The sequence below is a fragment of the Staurois parvus genome, unplaced genomic scaffold (genome assembly GCF_062004578.1).
Source record: "Staurois parvus isolate SC_StPar_1 unplaced genomic scaffold, SC_StPar_1.0 ptg000668l, whole genome shotgun sequence".
NCBI lineage: Eukaryota > Metazoa > Chordata > Amphibia > Anura > Ranidae > Staurois > Staurois parvus.
In genome coordinates this window covers 7,470,328-7,487,000 of record NW_028318464.1, presented here as the reverse complement: position 1 = coordinate 7,487,000, position 16,673 = coordinate 7,470,328, and the positions used below count along the sequence as shown (strand labels likewise).

Genomic DNA, 16,673 nt, shown 5'->3' with positions numbered 1-16,673 from the left:
CTAACATACTGTATGATGACTTCCAACTGCTGTATAGCAGATTTACTGCTACAGGGCGAACTTTCTGGGCAAAATCATATATAAAAACATGATTTTGCACTTCTGCCACTAAAGGGGGAGGGGCACACGCCTACCGCTGAAGCGCCTCTTCTGCTGTGTTTGGACACAGCAGAAGCCAATCAACAGGTGCCACCTAATGGATTTGTGCCGCCACCCGTTGATTGCTGAGGAGACTGACAAGGCAGAGCTCTGTTCTGTCAGCGGCGATCTGCAAGATTGCGATGATATGTACAGTTTTACTAATGCATGTCAAAGTTGCAAAATTGGGTCTGGGTGTTAAGGTGTGTTTTTACCCTTGGTCATGAAGGGGTTAACATGTATAATAATGAATGGATCAGAAGTGATCCTAAAATGCCACTAAATAACCTAACGTGTATACACAGAAAAACTTTATCTGTTCCAAAAAAAAGAGGAGCATGTGACACCATTGACAACCTAATAAATTTTCATTACTTTTTGTTGTTCCAAGTATATTACTAAAATACAAGAAGAGGTCATAGTCAATGGCGGAGTTCCTTCCACTTTTAAGCTCGTTGCACTGATTATTTCCACTTCCTCAGGACAAAACAGTATCACACTAAATGTAATCGAGGAACTCTTAGAGATATCCAGTAATATTTGTTTCAGCAGTTATACATATACCAGTAAAGGGGACATACTGCCTGAAAAGTGGCATTACTGTTTTATTGAATTCCCCAGATTGTGTTTCTTACTGCACAAGGTTGATTGTGCCCTGTCTTAATCTTTATCTCTCCTTCATAGAAACGGCTGTGAGCAAACGTTTTCAGAATGACTCAAATATCAATTTTCACAAAGGCTGCAGCCTCCGTTTTTATGATGGCCATTTGCACATACTCCAGAAAGTTATGAAGAGTGATCAGATGAATTGCAATTATTGCAAAGTCCCTCTTTGCGATGAAAATGAACTAAAGCTTGGCCATACACTAAATTGACTGCATACACTTAATGTAATTGTCAATAAAAGCCTTTGACACTTATGAAATGCTTGTAATTATACTTCAGTATATCATAGTAACATCTGACAAAAAGATCTAAAAACACTGAAGCAGCAGACTTTGTGACAATTATTATTTGTGTCATTCTCAAAACTTTTGGCCACTGCTGTACTTTATAGTGAGCAAGTGTTTTTTCAACTTAGCACAGGAAGTGAGTTTTTGCTAGACTCTTAGCCCTGGTTTACACTGAAGCAGTGCGGTTTCTAAGTGTGATTTCAGGAGTAGTTGCTTCTGCAGCAATTCTGCTGCAATTTTACACTGCTGCGATTTCTGTTCTGGGTAATTTTGTGACATTAGAAATAGGTGTATCTCACACTGAAATCACATGTCCTTTAAATACCTATGCATTTTCTTTTTACTGCTGTTTCCATTCAAGTCTATGGGGCTCAAAAACGCACTGCATCGCGCCTAACATACAGGACTCTTTTGGAAATTGCAACGCTTCTGGAATGCATAGGTGTGAACAGCTTTTATAGAAAGCCATGTTATCTCCCTTGACAAGCTAATCTATGCGTTCTGGAATGCATCAGAACCGCATTAGATTCACATCAGTGTGAACCAGGGGTCAAGGTGAAAATAAACAATGCAGTAACTAGAGTGCAAAATATTACATTTTTGTACTTGGTTTTAGATGCACTAAAATATATTTCAGAAGGCTGTGATGCTAAACCCTAACCAGTTAAGACACCTTTTGTTTCTGTGTTTGCTTGTTTGAGCGCTGTACAAGGTTAGGTTGTTATAGAGTTAAGCTAGCCACTGTTGGATTGAAATTTGGCTGGTTCAGCAGGTACCAGCTAAATTTCAATCCGTGTGTGTGTTCCTGTTCAACAGAAGTTTGTTCTGTACAGAACAGGAATGTTGGGAAACTTTTGTCGATCAGCAGATGATGATCAGTGTATTCTGACAGCGGAGAGTCTCAATGTCAGAATACAATGTCCCAGTTTGGGAAGGTGGAGTGTCCCCCATCCACCATGGTTCTGTGAATGGAGGAATCTGCTCATATTTTTTTTTTTAAAAACTATGGCCAGCATTAGATGTTACTTGAAATGACTTAAAAAAAAAAAAAAAAAAAAAAAAAAAATGCTCACTACACTTTTCAGATATGAATTTGTAAAAAAATTCAAACATTTATTTTCCTTCCACCTCACAATTATGTGCCACTTTGTGTTGGTCTATCACATGAAATACCAATAAAACACATTTACATTTTTGGTTGTAACATCACAAAATGTGGAAAATTTCAAGGGATATGAATACTTTTTCAAGGCACTGTACTTGGTGTAGTAACCCTTGTTGGCAAACAAGACATTTCTTGTAGTTGGTTACCAGGTTCCATTTTAATCTTATCACTAGTATTTATGCCATTACTCCTGATTTTAGTTATAAGAGCTAGCACATAAGGAATTATTCCTTCTTATATACTGCTGGCGGTAATCGTGACTTCTTAGAAATATAATACCATACACGGGTTGATGACTACTGCACCGTGAGCACCTTAGATATGTCAAGGATGAATTAGTGTCATTTTTACATTATCCAATATATGTGGTGAACACGTTTAATCACCACATAGTAACACATGTATACTCTTGTATTAATTGGAGGTGCGTAGCATGCACAACCTATATATATATCTCTGGTAATGAGTTGGTGTCTCTAAAGACAGGATCAATCATTGAGTAGGACATTAGATATTCTAGACATTACCCCTAGCTGAGTTTTATCTATTTCTATTTTTATGTTATTTTATTTGGTTTATTTGATTATAAGCCATTTTATTCAATTTACCATTCTATAATTATAAGCTATCTATTTATTTCTTTGTGTATGGAAATGATATGTCACTCATATGTATATATTTGAATATGTCTAATGGTATACAAATTATTTTGCACCTGGACCATCTATATTTGCCATATATTAATGCCAATTTAACCTTTACCTTAAACTGGTGAAGAATTATTAATTAAGAGATGCATCTTGATCTGGCATAATAATGGCGTCTCTAGATACAAATATACTGACCAATAGCGGTGGAGAACTATTCTCTGACAGACCGTCAATTACTTGCATGTAATGAGGTTCGGATTATTGTCAATGTCTGTAACCTGGGCACTCGGAGCGCTTTTTTCATAATATGGGTCCATTCACATCACCCCCTTATTGTGTCACCTTAACTATGGTGAACTAATCAATGAGGCACCGTTGCCGTTTTATTGGGATACAAACTAAAAGATCTTGCTGGTCTACTCCCCTGGGTACTCTGAGCCATATGCTTTAGGCTCAATTGCGCTGTATATGCGTCCTGTCAGCATGGCTAGTTATCCCACTGCTGACAGTTCTATATATCTATGGCAAAATGGCGCTTCGATGTGCGCGCATGCGCAGTGGTATGGTCCTCCGGAAAATGGCGGCGATCTATTGCGCATGCGCGAATCCCGCATTCTCTCTACATATTCATTTGGCGTCGGTCACAGAGCTGTCAGCATCCCCTCTGAAGATGTGCCTTAGCACGAAAGGCCTCAGGAGGAACTGACAGCCTGTGACGCCTCTTTATCACCCAGACCACGAGGAGGTCTGGGTGCTTGCTCTTAAAGGGTCAGTAACTTACTTCTTCACTTTTGTATATGTGTTATATGGCACATTGCCAGTGACATTACTGACCTAGCTTTTAATCACTTCTATCAATAAATATTTGACATACTACACCATGAGTATTTTCCCACTTCTTAAACCCCACTGAGGGGTAGGCAGACACAGATACATATCATCCAGAGGAGGAACACCTGTACCTGGAAGGAACATGTGCCTGTGATTGATCCATCAGCCCAGCAGATCGATTGAGGACATCTCTCTCTGTGGGATATCTACATTCGTTTTGATTGGATACACGTATACGCGCATTTCCTATGTGCGGTCGGTGAGTGCGCATTCTTGCCATTTCCCGGACCAGATTTCCAGCTGTGTTCACATATTGCCTATTTTGATCATATGAACATTTAAACGTGTGTCTTTAGATCGATCCTTGGTCGAACTTTTGAGGTCGAACTTTTTAAACCTGTTTTAAAGCGCTGCACTTTGTTTATTTGGTTACCAGGTTTGCACACATCTCAAGAGGTATTTTGATCCACTCTTCTTTACAGATCTTCTTTAAATCCTTAAGGTTTCTTGAATGTTGCTTGGTAACTCAGTTTCAGCTCCTTCCATACATTTTCTATAGGATTAAGCTCTGGAGACTGCCTAGGGCGCTCCATGACCTTATTGTACTTATTCTTGAGCCACTCCTTTGTTGCCTTGGTGGTATGTTTTGGGTCATTGTCATGCTGGAAGACCCATCCACAACCCATCTTCAGTTTTCTGGCTGAAGGAAGAAGGTTCTCATCCAAGATTTTACAATACATGGCCCCGTCCTTTGGCCCCTCAATGCGGCAAAGTCGCCCTAAACCTTTAGCAGAGAAATAGCCCCAAAGCATAAGTTTTCCACTTCCATGCTTGGCTGTAGGGATGGTGTTCTTAGGGTCATAGTCAGCATTTTTCTTCATCCAAACATGGCGAGTTGAGTTAATGCCAAAGAGCTAAATTTTGGTCCCATCAGACAATAGCACTTCCTCTCAATCTATCTCTGAATCATTTAGATGTTCATTGGCAAACTTCAGACGGGCCTGTGCGTGTGCCTTCTTGAGGAGGGGGACCTTGTGGAAGCTGCAGGATTTCATTCCATGGTGGCGTGTTGTGTTCTGTTCCATGTAGTTCTGGGCTGATCCCTCACTTTTCTCATGATCATCCTTACCCCATGAGGTGAAATCTTGCATGGAGCTCCAGACCGAGGGCGATTGATGATTATTTTATATTTCTTCCATTTGCAAATAAGCTCTTCAACAGTTGTCTTCTTCTCACCAAGCTTCTTGCTGATGGTCTTGTAGTCCATTCCAACCTTGTGCAGGTCTACAATCTTGTCCCTGACGCCCTTTGACAGCTCTTTGGTCTTGCCCATGGTGAAGCCCAAGAAAGAGATTCTGTGGACAGGTGTCTTTTATACACATAATGAGTTGTTGTTATGAGCACCTTCTTAAATTGACAGGCCTAATCTGTGTACCACATGAGCACATAGTCAGTCTGTGGGAGTCAGAATCATTGTTGGTTGGTAAGGGATCAAATACATATTTTACTCACTGAATTGCAACACGTTTGTATTGTGTGTTTTTTATGAATTTCTGGTTGGTATTCTGTCTCTATCATTTAAAATACACCTATGATAAAACATGTAGACCTTTGCAGCTTTTGTAAGTTTGCTCACTGAAAAGAATTTAGAGGATCAAATAATTATTTTCCCCACTGAATGTCAGCAGGCAGCAAACTTCATCTTCTCTAAAATACACTAAAACATTTATTACTGAAAGGACATTACACTCTGTCTCCCAATAATCTCTTCTTTAAAGCATCACTAAGCTTAATCAACAGAGCAGCCAAATTTATCCTTACCTTGATACTGACTAGTACATCATGACCACTGTTACCTTCCAGTGAATTACTAGACTTTACACACTTTTTGTTACATAATTAGAAAATATATATTATTAAAGATCCTCTACACCAGGGTTGTCCAACTTGCGACCCACGGGCCGCATTCTGCCCAAGATAGCTATGATTGCGGCTCAACACAAAATTGTAAACTTATTTTAAAAATGTTGATTTAAAAAACAAAAATTCTGAATATGCATTTATGCAAACACATGCGGTTGGAGAAACATTTGACAGTGTCTGTTTACTGGACTTTATAAGTGTTTTTTTTTTTTTATCTTCCCAAAGAAAAATCTCCCATTATTCACAATCACGCCTTATTTATGTCATCAGTTTTCAGCAGCACCTATATTTGTGAGCAACTATTTTCAAGGATGAAGCACACAAAGGGCAAAATTAGAACCAAAATATCTGATGAGCACCTTGAGAATTCATTGAGAATTGCTGCTACATCCATCAAACCAGATATTGACACAATTTATCAAAAACTGTCAAATATCACACTAGTTTATGTTGCCCTTTTATACCTTTTTAGAATAAAAAATATTGCGTTTTTTTTTTACTCACAGGTACACTATCGATATCAGTGACCATTAATGTGTGAACTGTCCTACATTTTCTGCTCATCAGCTATCCTTATTGTTAGTGTATTCAGTCATCAGCCACCAGGGCTGATGTAAGATCCCCCTGGTGGCTGATGACTGAATACCTGGAGATGGGCTATCCCCCTTGGACGCATATTACCTGGATGCTGCTGGCCTGATGACCTTTCATGTTGCAGTGCTCCAGATCCAGATGACCAGGAGTAGGTCTTATTTACTCCAAAAGATTGCGCTATCTGGTTAGTGCAATCAACATTTATTCTCTAAGCCACAGAAGTCACGGATTGTTTCACCATTTCTCTACCACCGGATAGATTGACTTTGTCACCAATGTCACTATATGCACCTTTTTCCTGTGATATACCATATTGACTCACATCATTGGTTTCAGTGCCAAATAACTTTGCTCATTTGCACACGTTTATTATGTACGCTTTAATATTCATTTTGTATCATCAATTCTTTTAGCGCTACATATTTTGTCTATATAGACTATTCACTTTGCAAGGAAAGTTTCTGTAGATCTTAGTGAATGAGTCGAAGCTCTGTTGACATCCATCAGCCAAACATGCAGCAAAAACTTTTTTTATTTTTTTTTTTTTTATTTTCCTTGAACATGATTTAGGTATTTTTTGCAAAGTGGATTTTCACCACACTCACTAAGCTCTGAGGAAACTTCCCATGAACAGCCTATTTGCCTTTAGTAAATCAACTCCACTGCTTAAAACACTTTGTATTTTAATCCTTGGGTTAGTCTGAGAAGCCAAAAATTCAACTTCTCCATGGGCACTTCTTTCGGATAGCAATTGGTACACTACTGCAGGAAAAACAATTGAAATATATGGTTCAGGCTCAGTGGAATTGGTTTAGCTGTGATGAATTTACTGTTCAGAAGAGCTAGACAAGATTTATCTATCTTTGAGTGGCAGTCATCTCTCAGAAAGCTAGCTATAGGGTACACAAATATAAGACTGCTGTGTTTTCTAGAAAGCAGCTAAATTTTACTCTGGTCTTGGCCAGGCCTGTATGTAGCATAATAGTACTTATGGGCCAGTGCCTAGGCCAGGAGGACAAAGGGCAGCACTAAGTTTCCATTCAAACTATAACCTTTTCCCTATTTTGTTTTCCTACTCTATCTATAGTCATTTATGGCATGATTAAGCAAGAGAACTGTAGGATTAACTAGATGCCTGGGATTTTGAGAGCCATTGCAATGCTCTATACAGTTCAGGAAGTGTGAAATTCTCTATCCTTCTCCTTGTTTAGTGAACTATACAGTTAAAAAGTAGTTTTTACAAATGATTATCAATCCGTTGTGCCTACAGTTCTAAACATACCCCTGGTCTTGATACAGCTTGACCTTCTGTGCCAATACTCAACTTTTATACTAAGTAAATCCTGTGTTTGTAATTCCACAGACAGCACTCAAAACCCCAGTCTGGATCAAGAAGGAGTCGTGGCATCCAGTATAGAATCCAGTTCATTGCAATCCCCTGAGGTTCAGGCAGACCAAAAACAGAAACCTGTTAAAGAGTCCCCAGGAGGTGAGCCATTGGTGGGTGCCTTAACACTTCCTCTGGAAAGAGATCCTGACAGCAGTACAAATCAAGGTAATCTGTTCTCTCAATATCATATTATGGCAATTTCGCTTATGGATAGTGATCCTATGAAGCCATTTGTTATCACAAAGTTGTTTGGTTTCTTTATAAGTCACAATAACAGAAATCACCCAAATGGTCCTGATCAAAAGTTTACATACTCTGGAATATTTGGCCTTGGTACAGATACACAAGGTGACACACACTGGTTAAAATGGCAGTTAAGGGTTAATTTCCCACATCTGTGGCTTTTTAAATTGCATTCAGTGTCTGTGTATAAATAGTCAATGAGTTTGTTAGCTCTCACATGAATGCACTGAGCAGGCTAGATACTGATTCATGGGGAGCAGAGAACAACTGTCAAAAGACTAGCGTAACAAGATATTGGAAGTTTATAAAGATGGAAAATGATATAAAAAAATATCAAAGCCTTGAATATGCCAGTCAGTACTGTTCAATCAATTATTAAGAAGTGAAAAATTTGGGGATCTCTTGATACCAAGCCATGGTCAGGTAGACCAAGAGACTGCAGCCTCAACTGCCAGAAGAATTGTTTGGGATACAAAGAAAAACCCACAGCTCAGGAGAAATACAGGCTGCTTTAGAAAAAGAAAGTATGGTTGTTTCAAGGAGCACAGTACGACAATACTTGAACAAAAATGAGCTGCATGGTTGAGTTGCCAGAAAGAAGCCTTTACTGCGTCAATGTCACAAAAAATTTGGTTTACAATATGCCTGAAAACACCTTGACACACCTCAGTTTCTGGCATACTGTAATCTGGAGTGACAAGACCAAAATTGAGCTTTATGGTCTCTACTATAAGCACTGTGTTTTGAGAGGGGTCAACAATGCCTACAGTGACAAGAATGCCATCCTCACTGTGACGCATGGTGGTGGCTCAATGATAATTTGTATTCTTCTGCACAAAAGATGCGCATGGGACGCTCTTGGACTTTCCAGCACGACAATGACCCTAAGCACAGGGCCAAGTTGATCCTCCAGTGGAAGTTGATCCTCCAAAAGTTTGAAGGTTTTGGAGTAGCCATAACAGTCTTGTTACCTTAATATTATTGAGCCACTCTGGGGAGATCTCAGATGTGTAGTTCATGCAAGACAACCAAAGACTTTGCATGTTCTGGAGGCATTTTCCCAAGATGAATGAGCAGCTATACCACCTGCAAGAATTTGGGGCCTCATAGACAACTATTACAAAAGACTGCAAGTTGTCATTGATGCTAAAGGGGGTAATACACAGGATTAAGAACTAGGAATATGCAGACTTTTGGAAAGGGGACATTTTGTTTGCAATGTTTTGTTTTATGGCTGTTCCATTCTGTTATGACCTACAGTTGAATATGAATCCCATTTCCTGCTGCCCTATAGCAGAAATACTGCTAAAGGGCGACGGGTGCACAAAATCATATGTGTATATATACGTAATTTTGCATTTCCGGGTAGGGGTCGCGGCCTCTGCTGTCAATCACAGGATCCCGACCAGTGATTACTCGCCGACACCCGGTGATTGCCGAGCATTACTGACGGGGGGGAGAGAACTGTATGTAAACATTACAGTTCTCTCCCCTGTTGGCTCCTGCACACTGCTTTTGTATGGTTCTGCATAACAGAGCCATACAAAGCAGTGTGCTTACAGTTGAAAACACACAGCCTACAGTAAAACAGCACACAGTTAACCCTTGATCACCCCACATGTTAACCCCTTTCCTGCCCAGTGCCATTAGTACAGTGTCAGTGTTTTTTATTAGCACTGATCACTGTATTGGTGTCACTGGGGATGTTATTGATGCCAAGTCAGTTCCCCCCATTGTCAAAATGCCTGCCTCTGTCCCACTATAAGTCGCTGATCGCCACCCTTACTAGTAAAAAAAAAAAATAAAAAATCCCAGTATATATACTGCCATTTGTAAACGCTATAACTTTCACGTAAACCATTAAATTTACACGTATTGGGATTTTTTTTTTTTTTTAGCAAAGATATGTAGCAGAATACATTTTGGCCTAAATTTATGATGAAGTTAGATTTTTTAAATTACTGGACATGTTTAATAGCAAAAAGTCAAATTTTGTCTTTTTTTTTTTTTTTTTTTTTTTTTTTATAGCAAAAAAAAACCCACCAGACAGTCAAACACCACCCTGCGCTAAAGCTCTATTTGTGAGAAAAAAAGGACGTAAATTTAATTTGGGTGCAGCATTGCATGACCACGCAATTGTCAGTTAAAGTAACGCAGCGCCGTAATGCAAAAAAATGGCCCGGTCAGGAAGAGGGGTAAATCCTCTAGAGGGCAAGTGGTTAAAGAAACAAAATGCTGCAGAGAATGCTTTCTCTTTATGTTCAATTTTTTTTTATTGTCAAGCGAAAAAAACCCTGTGAAAAATTTACTGTTGTAGGTTAACAGGTGAATATGATAGTATTTTAGATACTGAGGAACTTGTAGTGATCCAAAAGCCATAATAAAAGAAAGCCAACGTACGCAGACAGGAGCCCGTGATACAGTTTAGATGCAGAATATTGTTAGTGAACACTTTTTTCTTTACAACAAAGAAATCTGTCACAGAGATAATAAACCTTAATGTACTAAGAGTGAAGAAAAGTAGAAACAGAAAAGAAAAAAAAAGGAAAGACATCTTAAAGGACCATAAAGTCCCCCTCGTCACATGACCAGACTTATCTAGAATGGAGAGTGATACATTCACATATTGGGAATCCTGACCTTCTCAAACGGCTTCTCGATATCATTCACAGTACTAGCAATCTGTTCATGTACCATAATCCATGACATTTGTTGCTTAGCATCGGACACGGACACTTTGGGCTTCTTCCATGATCTGGCAATAGCAATTTTGGCTGCCAAAAGCATAAAAATAATTGCTGATTATTAGGAATGGTTGCAACAGGATCACCCAAGTAATGCAATTTGTGGAGACTGCTATACAGAAACCCCAGTGACCCTTTGCATCAAAGCAAAAATGCCATTCAAAATCCCCTAATCCTAGGGCCCTTCCACAAAATATGATAAATAGTACCTAAATAACCACATCCCCTAAAGCACAAAGGAGATAAATTAGTATATAATTTTGATAGGCGGTACAAATGCTTTCTCTTTTTAAATGCCCAATTTCTTCTTCCATTCTGTGCAAATTACATGGCTGTTAAAAACCAATGGTCACAAGGGGGTTTATTTACTAAAGCTGGAGAGTCCCAAATCAGACTCCCTTCTGCATAGAAACCAATCAGCTTCCAGGTTTCATTGCCAAAGCTTCATTGAACAAGCTGAGGTTAGAAGCTGATTGGTTTCTATGCAGAAGGGAGTCTGATTTTGGACTCTCCAGCTTTAGTAAATAAACCCCAAGGTGTCTGCCTAAGAAGGGCAAAGTTTTCAGACAGATCTGCTCACTGGCTGTTTCTTGTTCATTATGACTGATAGTCATCCACACACTCCCAACTCCTCTCATTCAGCTGCGACCACATGACCAGTACCAAAAAAATGACAAGACAAAAAAAATTCCAGGATTCAAGGTGGAAGGTGGAGCTGCAATCAAAAGTTATTTTTAATGTAGGGAAAGGTTAGAAAACAAACCTTCCTTACAAAACAAAAACAAAATACCCCTTACTTTCTATCAATGAAGATGGCTGACAAGGGTTGTAACCTGTCTATCTCCTTTCCTATAGAAAAACAAAATCGGATCAAACAGGTTGATTAGAGGCTTATTTCTGAAGTGGTTCTAAAGACTATTGGCTTCTGCTGTTGTCAATCAAATCTTGTGAGGATGGAGCCGATATGAGTCATGCTGTTTGTGGCAGTAGACTCACAGAGCTCGGCTAGGGATTAGGCCCGCCCAAGTGCTCCCATAGTATGTGTCTTGCTATGTAGGCAGTGGGAAGGGAGGAGGAGCCGAGAGTGCAGCCAGGGGACAACAAAAGAGGAGGTTTGGGGCCGCTCTGTGCAAAACCATTGGTTCTAAAGGCTATTGGCTCCTGCTGTTGTCAATCAAATCTTGTGAGGATGGAGCTGATATGAGTCATGCTGTTGGTGTCAGTAGACTCACAGAGCTCGGCTAGGGATTAGGCCTGCCCAAGTGCTCCCATAGTATGTGGCTTGCTATGTAGGCAGTGGGAAGGGAGGAGGAGCTGAGCGTGCAGCCAGGGGACAACAAAAGGGGAGGTTTGGGGCCGCTCTGTGCAAAACCATTGCACAGAGCAGATACAGTGCATCCAGAAAGTATTCACAGCACTTAACGTTTGCCACATTTTGTTATGTTACAGTCTTATTCCAAAATGAATTAAATTCATTTTATTTCTCAACATTCTACTAACAATATCCCATAATGACAACAGGAAAGAGGTTTGTTCTGAAATCTTTGCAATTTATTAAAAATAGAAAATTTGCAGTACCTCTCAAGCTCCGTCAGGTTCTATGGGGAGCGTCGGTGCACAGCCATTTTCAGATCTCTCCAGAGATGTTTAATCAGGTTCAAGTCTGGGCTCTGGCTGGGCCACACCAGGACATGCACAGAGTAGGCCGTAGCCACTCCTTTGTTATGTGGACCGTGTGCTTAGGATTGTTCTGTTGATAGATGAACCGTCGCCCTAGTCTACGGTCCAGAGTGCTCTGGAACAGGTTATCATCAATGATGTCTCTGTACATTGCTGCATTCAACTTTCCTTTGATCCTATATGTAAAAAAAATGCAGCGTTAAAATGATATAAAGTGACTGACGTGAGCGCTTGATTCTGCTGAAAGTGATATCATGAATATAAATATAAAGTGTACCGTCATATGTTGACGTATAAATAGGTGAATAAATATATAAGAAAAAAGTGACTTTCATGTATGATGAAATATTATGACGTATAATTAGCAACATCAAATATAGTCCAAAAGTAATCTGTGGAATCCTTGCTTGTGATATCTGTAATAGGAACCGGTAACATGATTGCACTCACCAGAAGCGCAATATTAAAGCACATGTATCTATATTATCCTCTGTGGTCATCTTGGTATGGGTAAGAATAGTGGAATCATCTGGCACACAATCGGTATACAAGGCAACTCCAGACATCTCTTACAGGACCCTCTCAGCATCCAGGAACAGCTCCATGATACTCCATCATCACCTGATAATACAGCTCAAAACAAGGATATCGCTACCTTTTTGGAGGCTCGTTATTAAGCCAGAAACAATAAGGTGCTTTCAGAAACAATGGATTGGCTTGTGTGTACTCTTTGAGCTTCACCTGACCCTGCTGTATATGGCTTTCAATCTGCTGCGTTACTCTGGAATCAATTGTCTCTCAGTATCGTACAGACTTCCTCCTTCTCATTATTATTATTATTATTATTATTATTATACAGGATTTATATAGCGCCAACCGTTTGCTCAGTGCTTTACAATATAAAGGGAGACAATACAGCTCAATACAAGAGGGATAGGAGGGCTGTGCTCCTTGGAGCTTACAATCTAGGAGGGAGGGGCTAGTGCTACAAAAGGTAGTAACTGTGGGGGATGGACTGGTATGAACAGTAGAAGATTCCATTATTAGCTGAGGGCAAGATAGGCTTCCCTGAAGAGAGAGGTTTTCAGAGATCACCTAAAAGTGAGCAGAGTAGGCAATCGTCTGATACATTGGGATGGAGAGTTCCAGAGGATGGGGGAAGCTCTGGAGAAGTCTTGGAGACAAGCATGGGAGGAGGAGACAAGGGAGCTAGAGAGCAGGAGGTCGTGCAAGGAGCGGAGAGTACAGTTTGGGTGATATTTGGAGACAAGATTGGTGATGTAATTTGGTGCAGAGTTATAAATGGCTTTATATGTTGTTAATGTTTTGAATTTTATCCGTTGGGCAATGGGAAGCCAGTGAAGGGATTGGCAGAGAGGGGTGGCTGATACAGGATGGTTAGTAAAGTGGATGAGTCTTGCAGCAGCATTCATGATAAACTGAAGAGGGGATAGACTGCGATGAGGTAGGCCAATGAGGAGGGAGTTACAATAGTCAAGGCGAGAGATAACCAGGGAGTGAATAAGTTGCTTAGTAGTTTCCAAGGTTAAGAACGGGTGTATCTTGGAGATGTTGCGGAGGTGAAGTTTACAAGATTTGGACAGTGATTGGATTTGGGGCTGAAAGGACAGATGGGAGTCTAGGATTACACCTAGTACCCTGGCATGAGGGGAGGAACTGATGGTTGTGTTATTGATCTTGATGGAGAAGTCAGGGGAGGGGGCATGGGCTGGAGGGAATACTAAGAGCTCCATTTTGGAAAGATTGAGTTTGAGGAAGTGGAGTGACATCCATTAGTAGGTTAGTAATGCGAGAGGAGACCTGAAGGGGTGAGGTCAGGGGTAGAAAGATAGATTTGTGTGTCATCCGCATAGAGATGGTACTTAACGCCATGGGAGTTTATCAAGTGACCAAGGGAGGAGGTGTAGATGGAGAAGAGTAGGGGTCCAAGGACGGAACCTTGAGGGACCCCTACAGAGGGAGTGGAGAGGAGGAGCCAGAGTTATAGGTAATGCTGAAGGAGCGCTGCGATAGGTAGGAGAACCAGGAGAGAGCAGAGTCTTGGAGGCCAAGAGAGTGGAATTTTTTGAGGAGGAGGGGATGGTCAACTGTATCAAAAGCCGCAGAGAGGTAAAGTAGTAAGAGTACAGAGTAGTGTCCATTGGTTTTAGCAGTTAGTAGATCATTCGGAAGTTTTAGTAGGGCAGTTTCAGTGGAGTGGAGTGAGCGAAATCCAGACTGTAAAGGGTCAAGAAGGTTGTTGTCAGTGAGGTAGGAGCACAGGCGATTGTAGCCTAGGCGTTCTAAGAGTTTAGAGGTAAATGGGAGCAGGGAGATGGGTCTTAAGTTGTTCAGGTTGGTGGGGTCCAGGGAGGGCTTTTTAATTATGGGAGTGATGTGTGCATGCTTTAGAGGGGAGGGGAAGGCACCATGGTCAGAAAACCAGCTGCTGTCTTTACTGGTGCCTTGAGGCAAACCATGAAGATCCACCAGAACAGCAATGTTCCCACACTTCTTGCTGCAGTCCTGTTCCTGATCCCTTCTGATGTGTTTGTCTGTGCTCATCTTTGTAATGGAGATGACAAGTTATATGTAGTCCAAATTGGAAGAGCAGTCTAGGGAAATGACAATGCTACTCCTCTATAGATGCAGTGAATGAGTGTTTGGCACTCTAGGACTGAGTGTGATACTGGAATCACAGAATGCAATGATTTGCAACTCTCAAACCCATATTTTTTTTTTTTGTTTTCTGAAGGTGAGAGATTGGAAGAAATGTCAACAGTCCTAGTCGAGACCTCATTAGCTGTAGAAGAGGCTTCTCAAGTCCAAGAACTGAGCTCCCCAGCCACAGAACAGGCCCTGCCAGTGAAAGAAGAGCCCGTCCCCGTGACAGAAGACCTGGAGGGAACTGTAAAAGCAGTGCATATTGCTGACTTTGAAACGGTTTGTTTCAGAAAGATCACTCGCTGAATCATGGGCTATGCATGTCTCCTTTCTCCATCCTCCCATCATCTCTTCCTTCTTATGGCACATTTAACATTTTGCATCTGCAACCTCCATATTGCTGAACTGCTACACTAATACCCTACAGCTGTCTGTCTGCATGGCTGCTTTATAAAGATTTGGACTGGGGAGGGGGGATCTGAGTGATATTTGCTAATTCAATATCAGTATTGTAATATAATTCTACATGGTACAAGTGGTTTTCCATTTTTAGTAAGAAAGCAGACAGCCCCTATATCATTTCTGTAGCAGTATTGTATTGTTTTATGGGTATTCTAATATAATTCCTGGATCTATTTATTTCTGTAGGACACAGTGGATTAGATCAGCCTGGTAGGAAATCGGTGTGACTGGTCTTTAGAAACGCAGAGAGCATACCTTCCTCCTAATATTGTCACATTAAAGGACTCTATGAAGATGGTTGGGTCTATGCAGCTTACAAATCAATGGGGCATTTATTTTACACTTGGAGCTGACTCCCAAGGAATCTGTAGGGGCATGCTCTGGGTTATTAGAGAAAGGCTACTCGTCCTTTATATGGACTGATGACTACCATTTTTAAATCATGACTATTTGCCATATCCTACAATCAACACCTAACGGACTTCTATAAATTTACATGGACTGCTAGCCACCTTTGCACCTGCCACTCACACTCTTTGAACTGATACTTCACCACTACATCTATAACTGGATCGATTACAACTAAAAAACCTTCACAGTCATAAAGCAAGTTTCACAGTTCTAGAAGGGTGACTACATAAACACTTGATTTTCTTCACGGAAAGGTGGCCAGTTGGACTGACAGCCACCTGACATTCTAGTCCCTTTTCCCTTGGAACATAAGTCACTTCCTAAAACCAGTGACAAAATGGGTCAGTCTCTTCTAGGATCAAAGCCTAATAATGACAGTGTCCTGATAATGAATCAGTCTCACCTAGGATCAGAGTGTAACAATGACAGTGACATGATAATGGGTCAGTCCTTCCTAAAACCAGAGCGTAATTATTATTACAGGTCCTTTATATAGCGCCATCAATTTACGCAGCGCTTTTACATATATATTGTACATTCACATCAGTCCCTAACCCACAAGGGGTGTACAATCTGAGGTCCCTAACTTACATTCATACATATACATACTAGGTCCAATTTAGACAGAATCCAATGAACCTACCAGCATGTCTTCGAAGTGTGGGAGGAAACCGGAGTACCAAGAGTAAACCCACGCAGGCACAGGGAGAACTTGCAAACTCCAGGCTGGTGGTGCCATGGTTTGGATTTGAAGCAACGGCCCTAGTACTGCCAGGCAGAAGTGCTGACCATTTAGTCACTGTGCTGCCCATTACATGATCAGTT

The 16,673-nt window shown here is 40.7% G+C and overlaps 1 protein-coding gene across 1 annotated transcript in view; it reads left to right on the top strand.

Moving 5' to 3' along the window:
- CCDC9 (coiled-coil domain containing 9) overlaps positions 1-16,673 on the top strand; it is a 99,514-nt gene that overhangs the window by 63,609 nt on the left and 19,232 nt on the right. The window contains exons 13-14 of the mRNA XM_089652007.1: positions 7,618-7,809; positions 15,067-15,254. Of these exons, the coding sequence (XP_089508133.1) occupies positions 7,618-7,809; positions 15,067-15,254 (380 nt within the window). The remainder of the gene's footprint in view (positions 1-7,617; positions 7,810-15,066; positions 15,255-16,673) is intronic.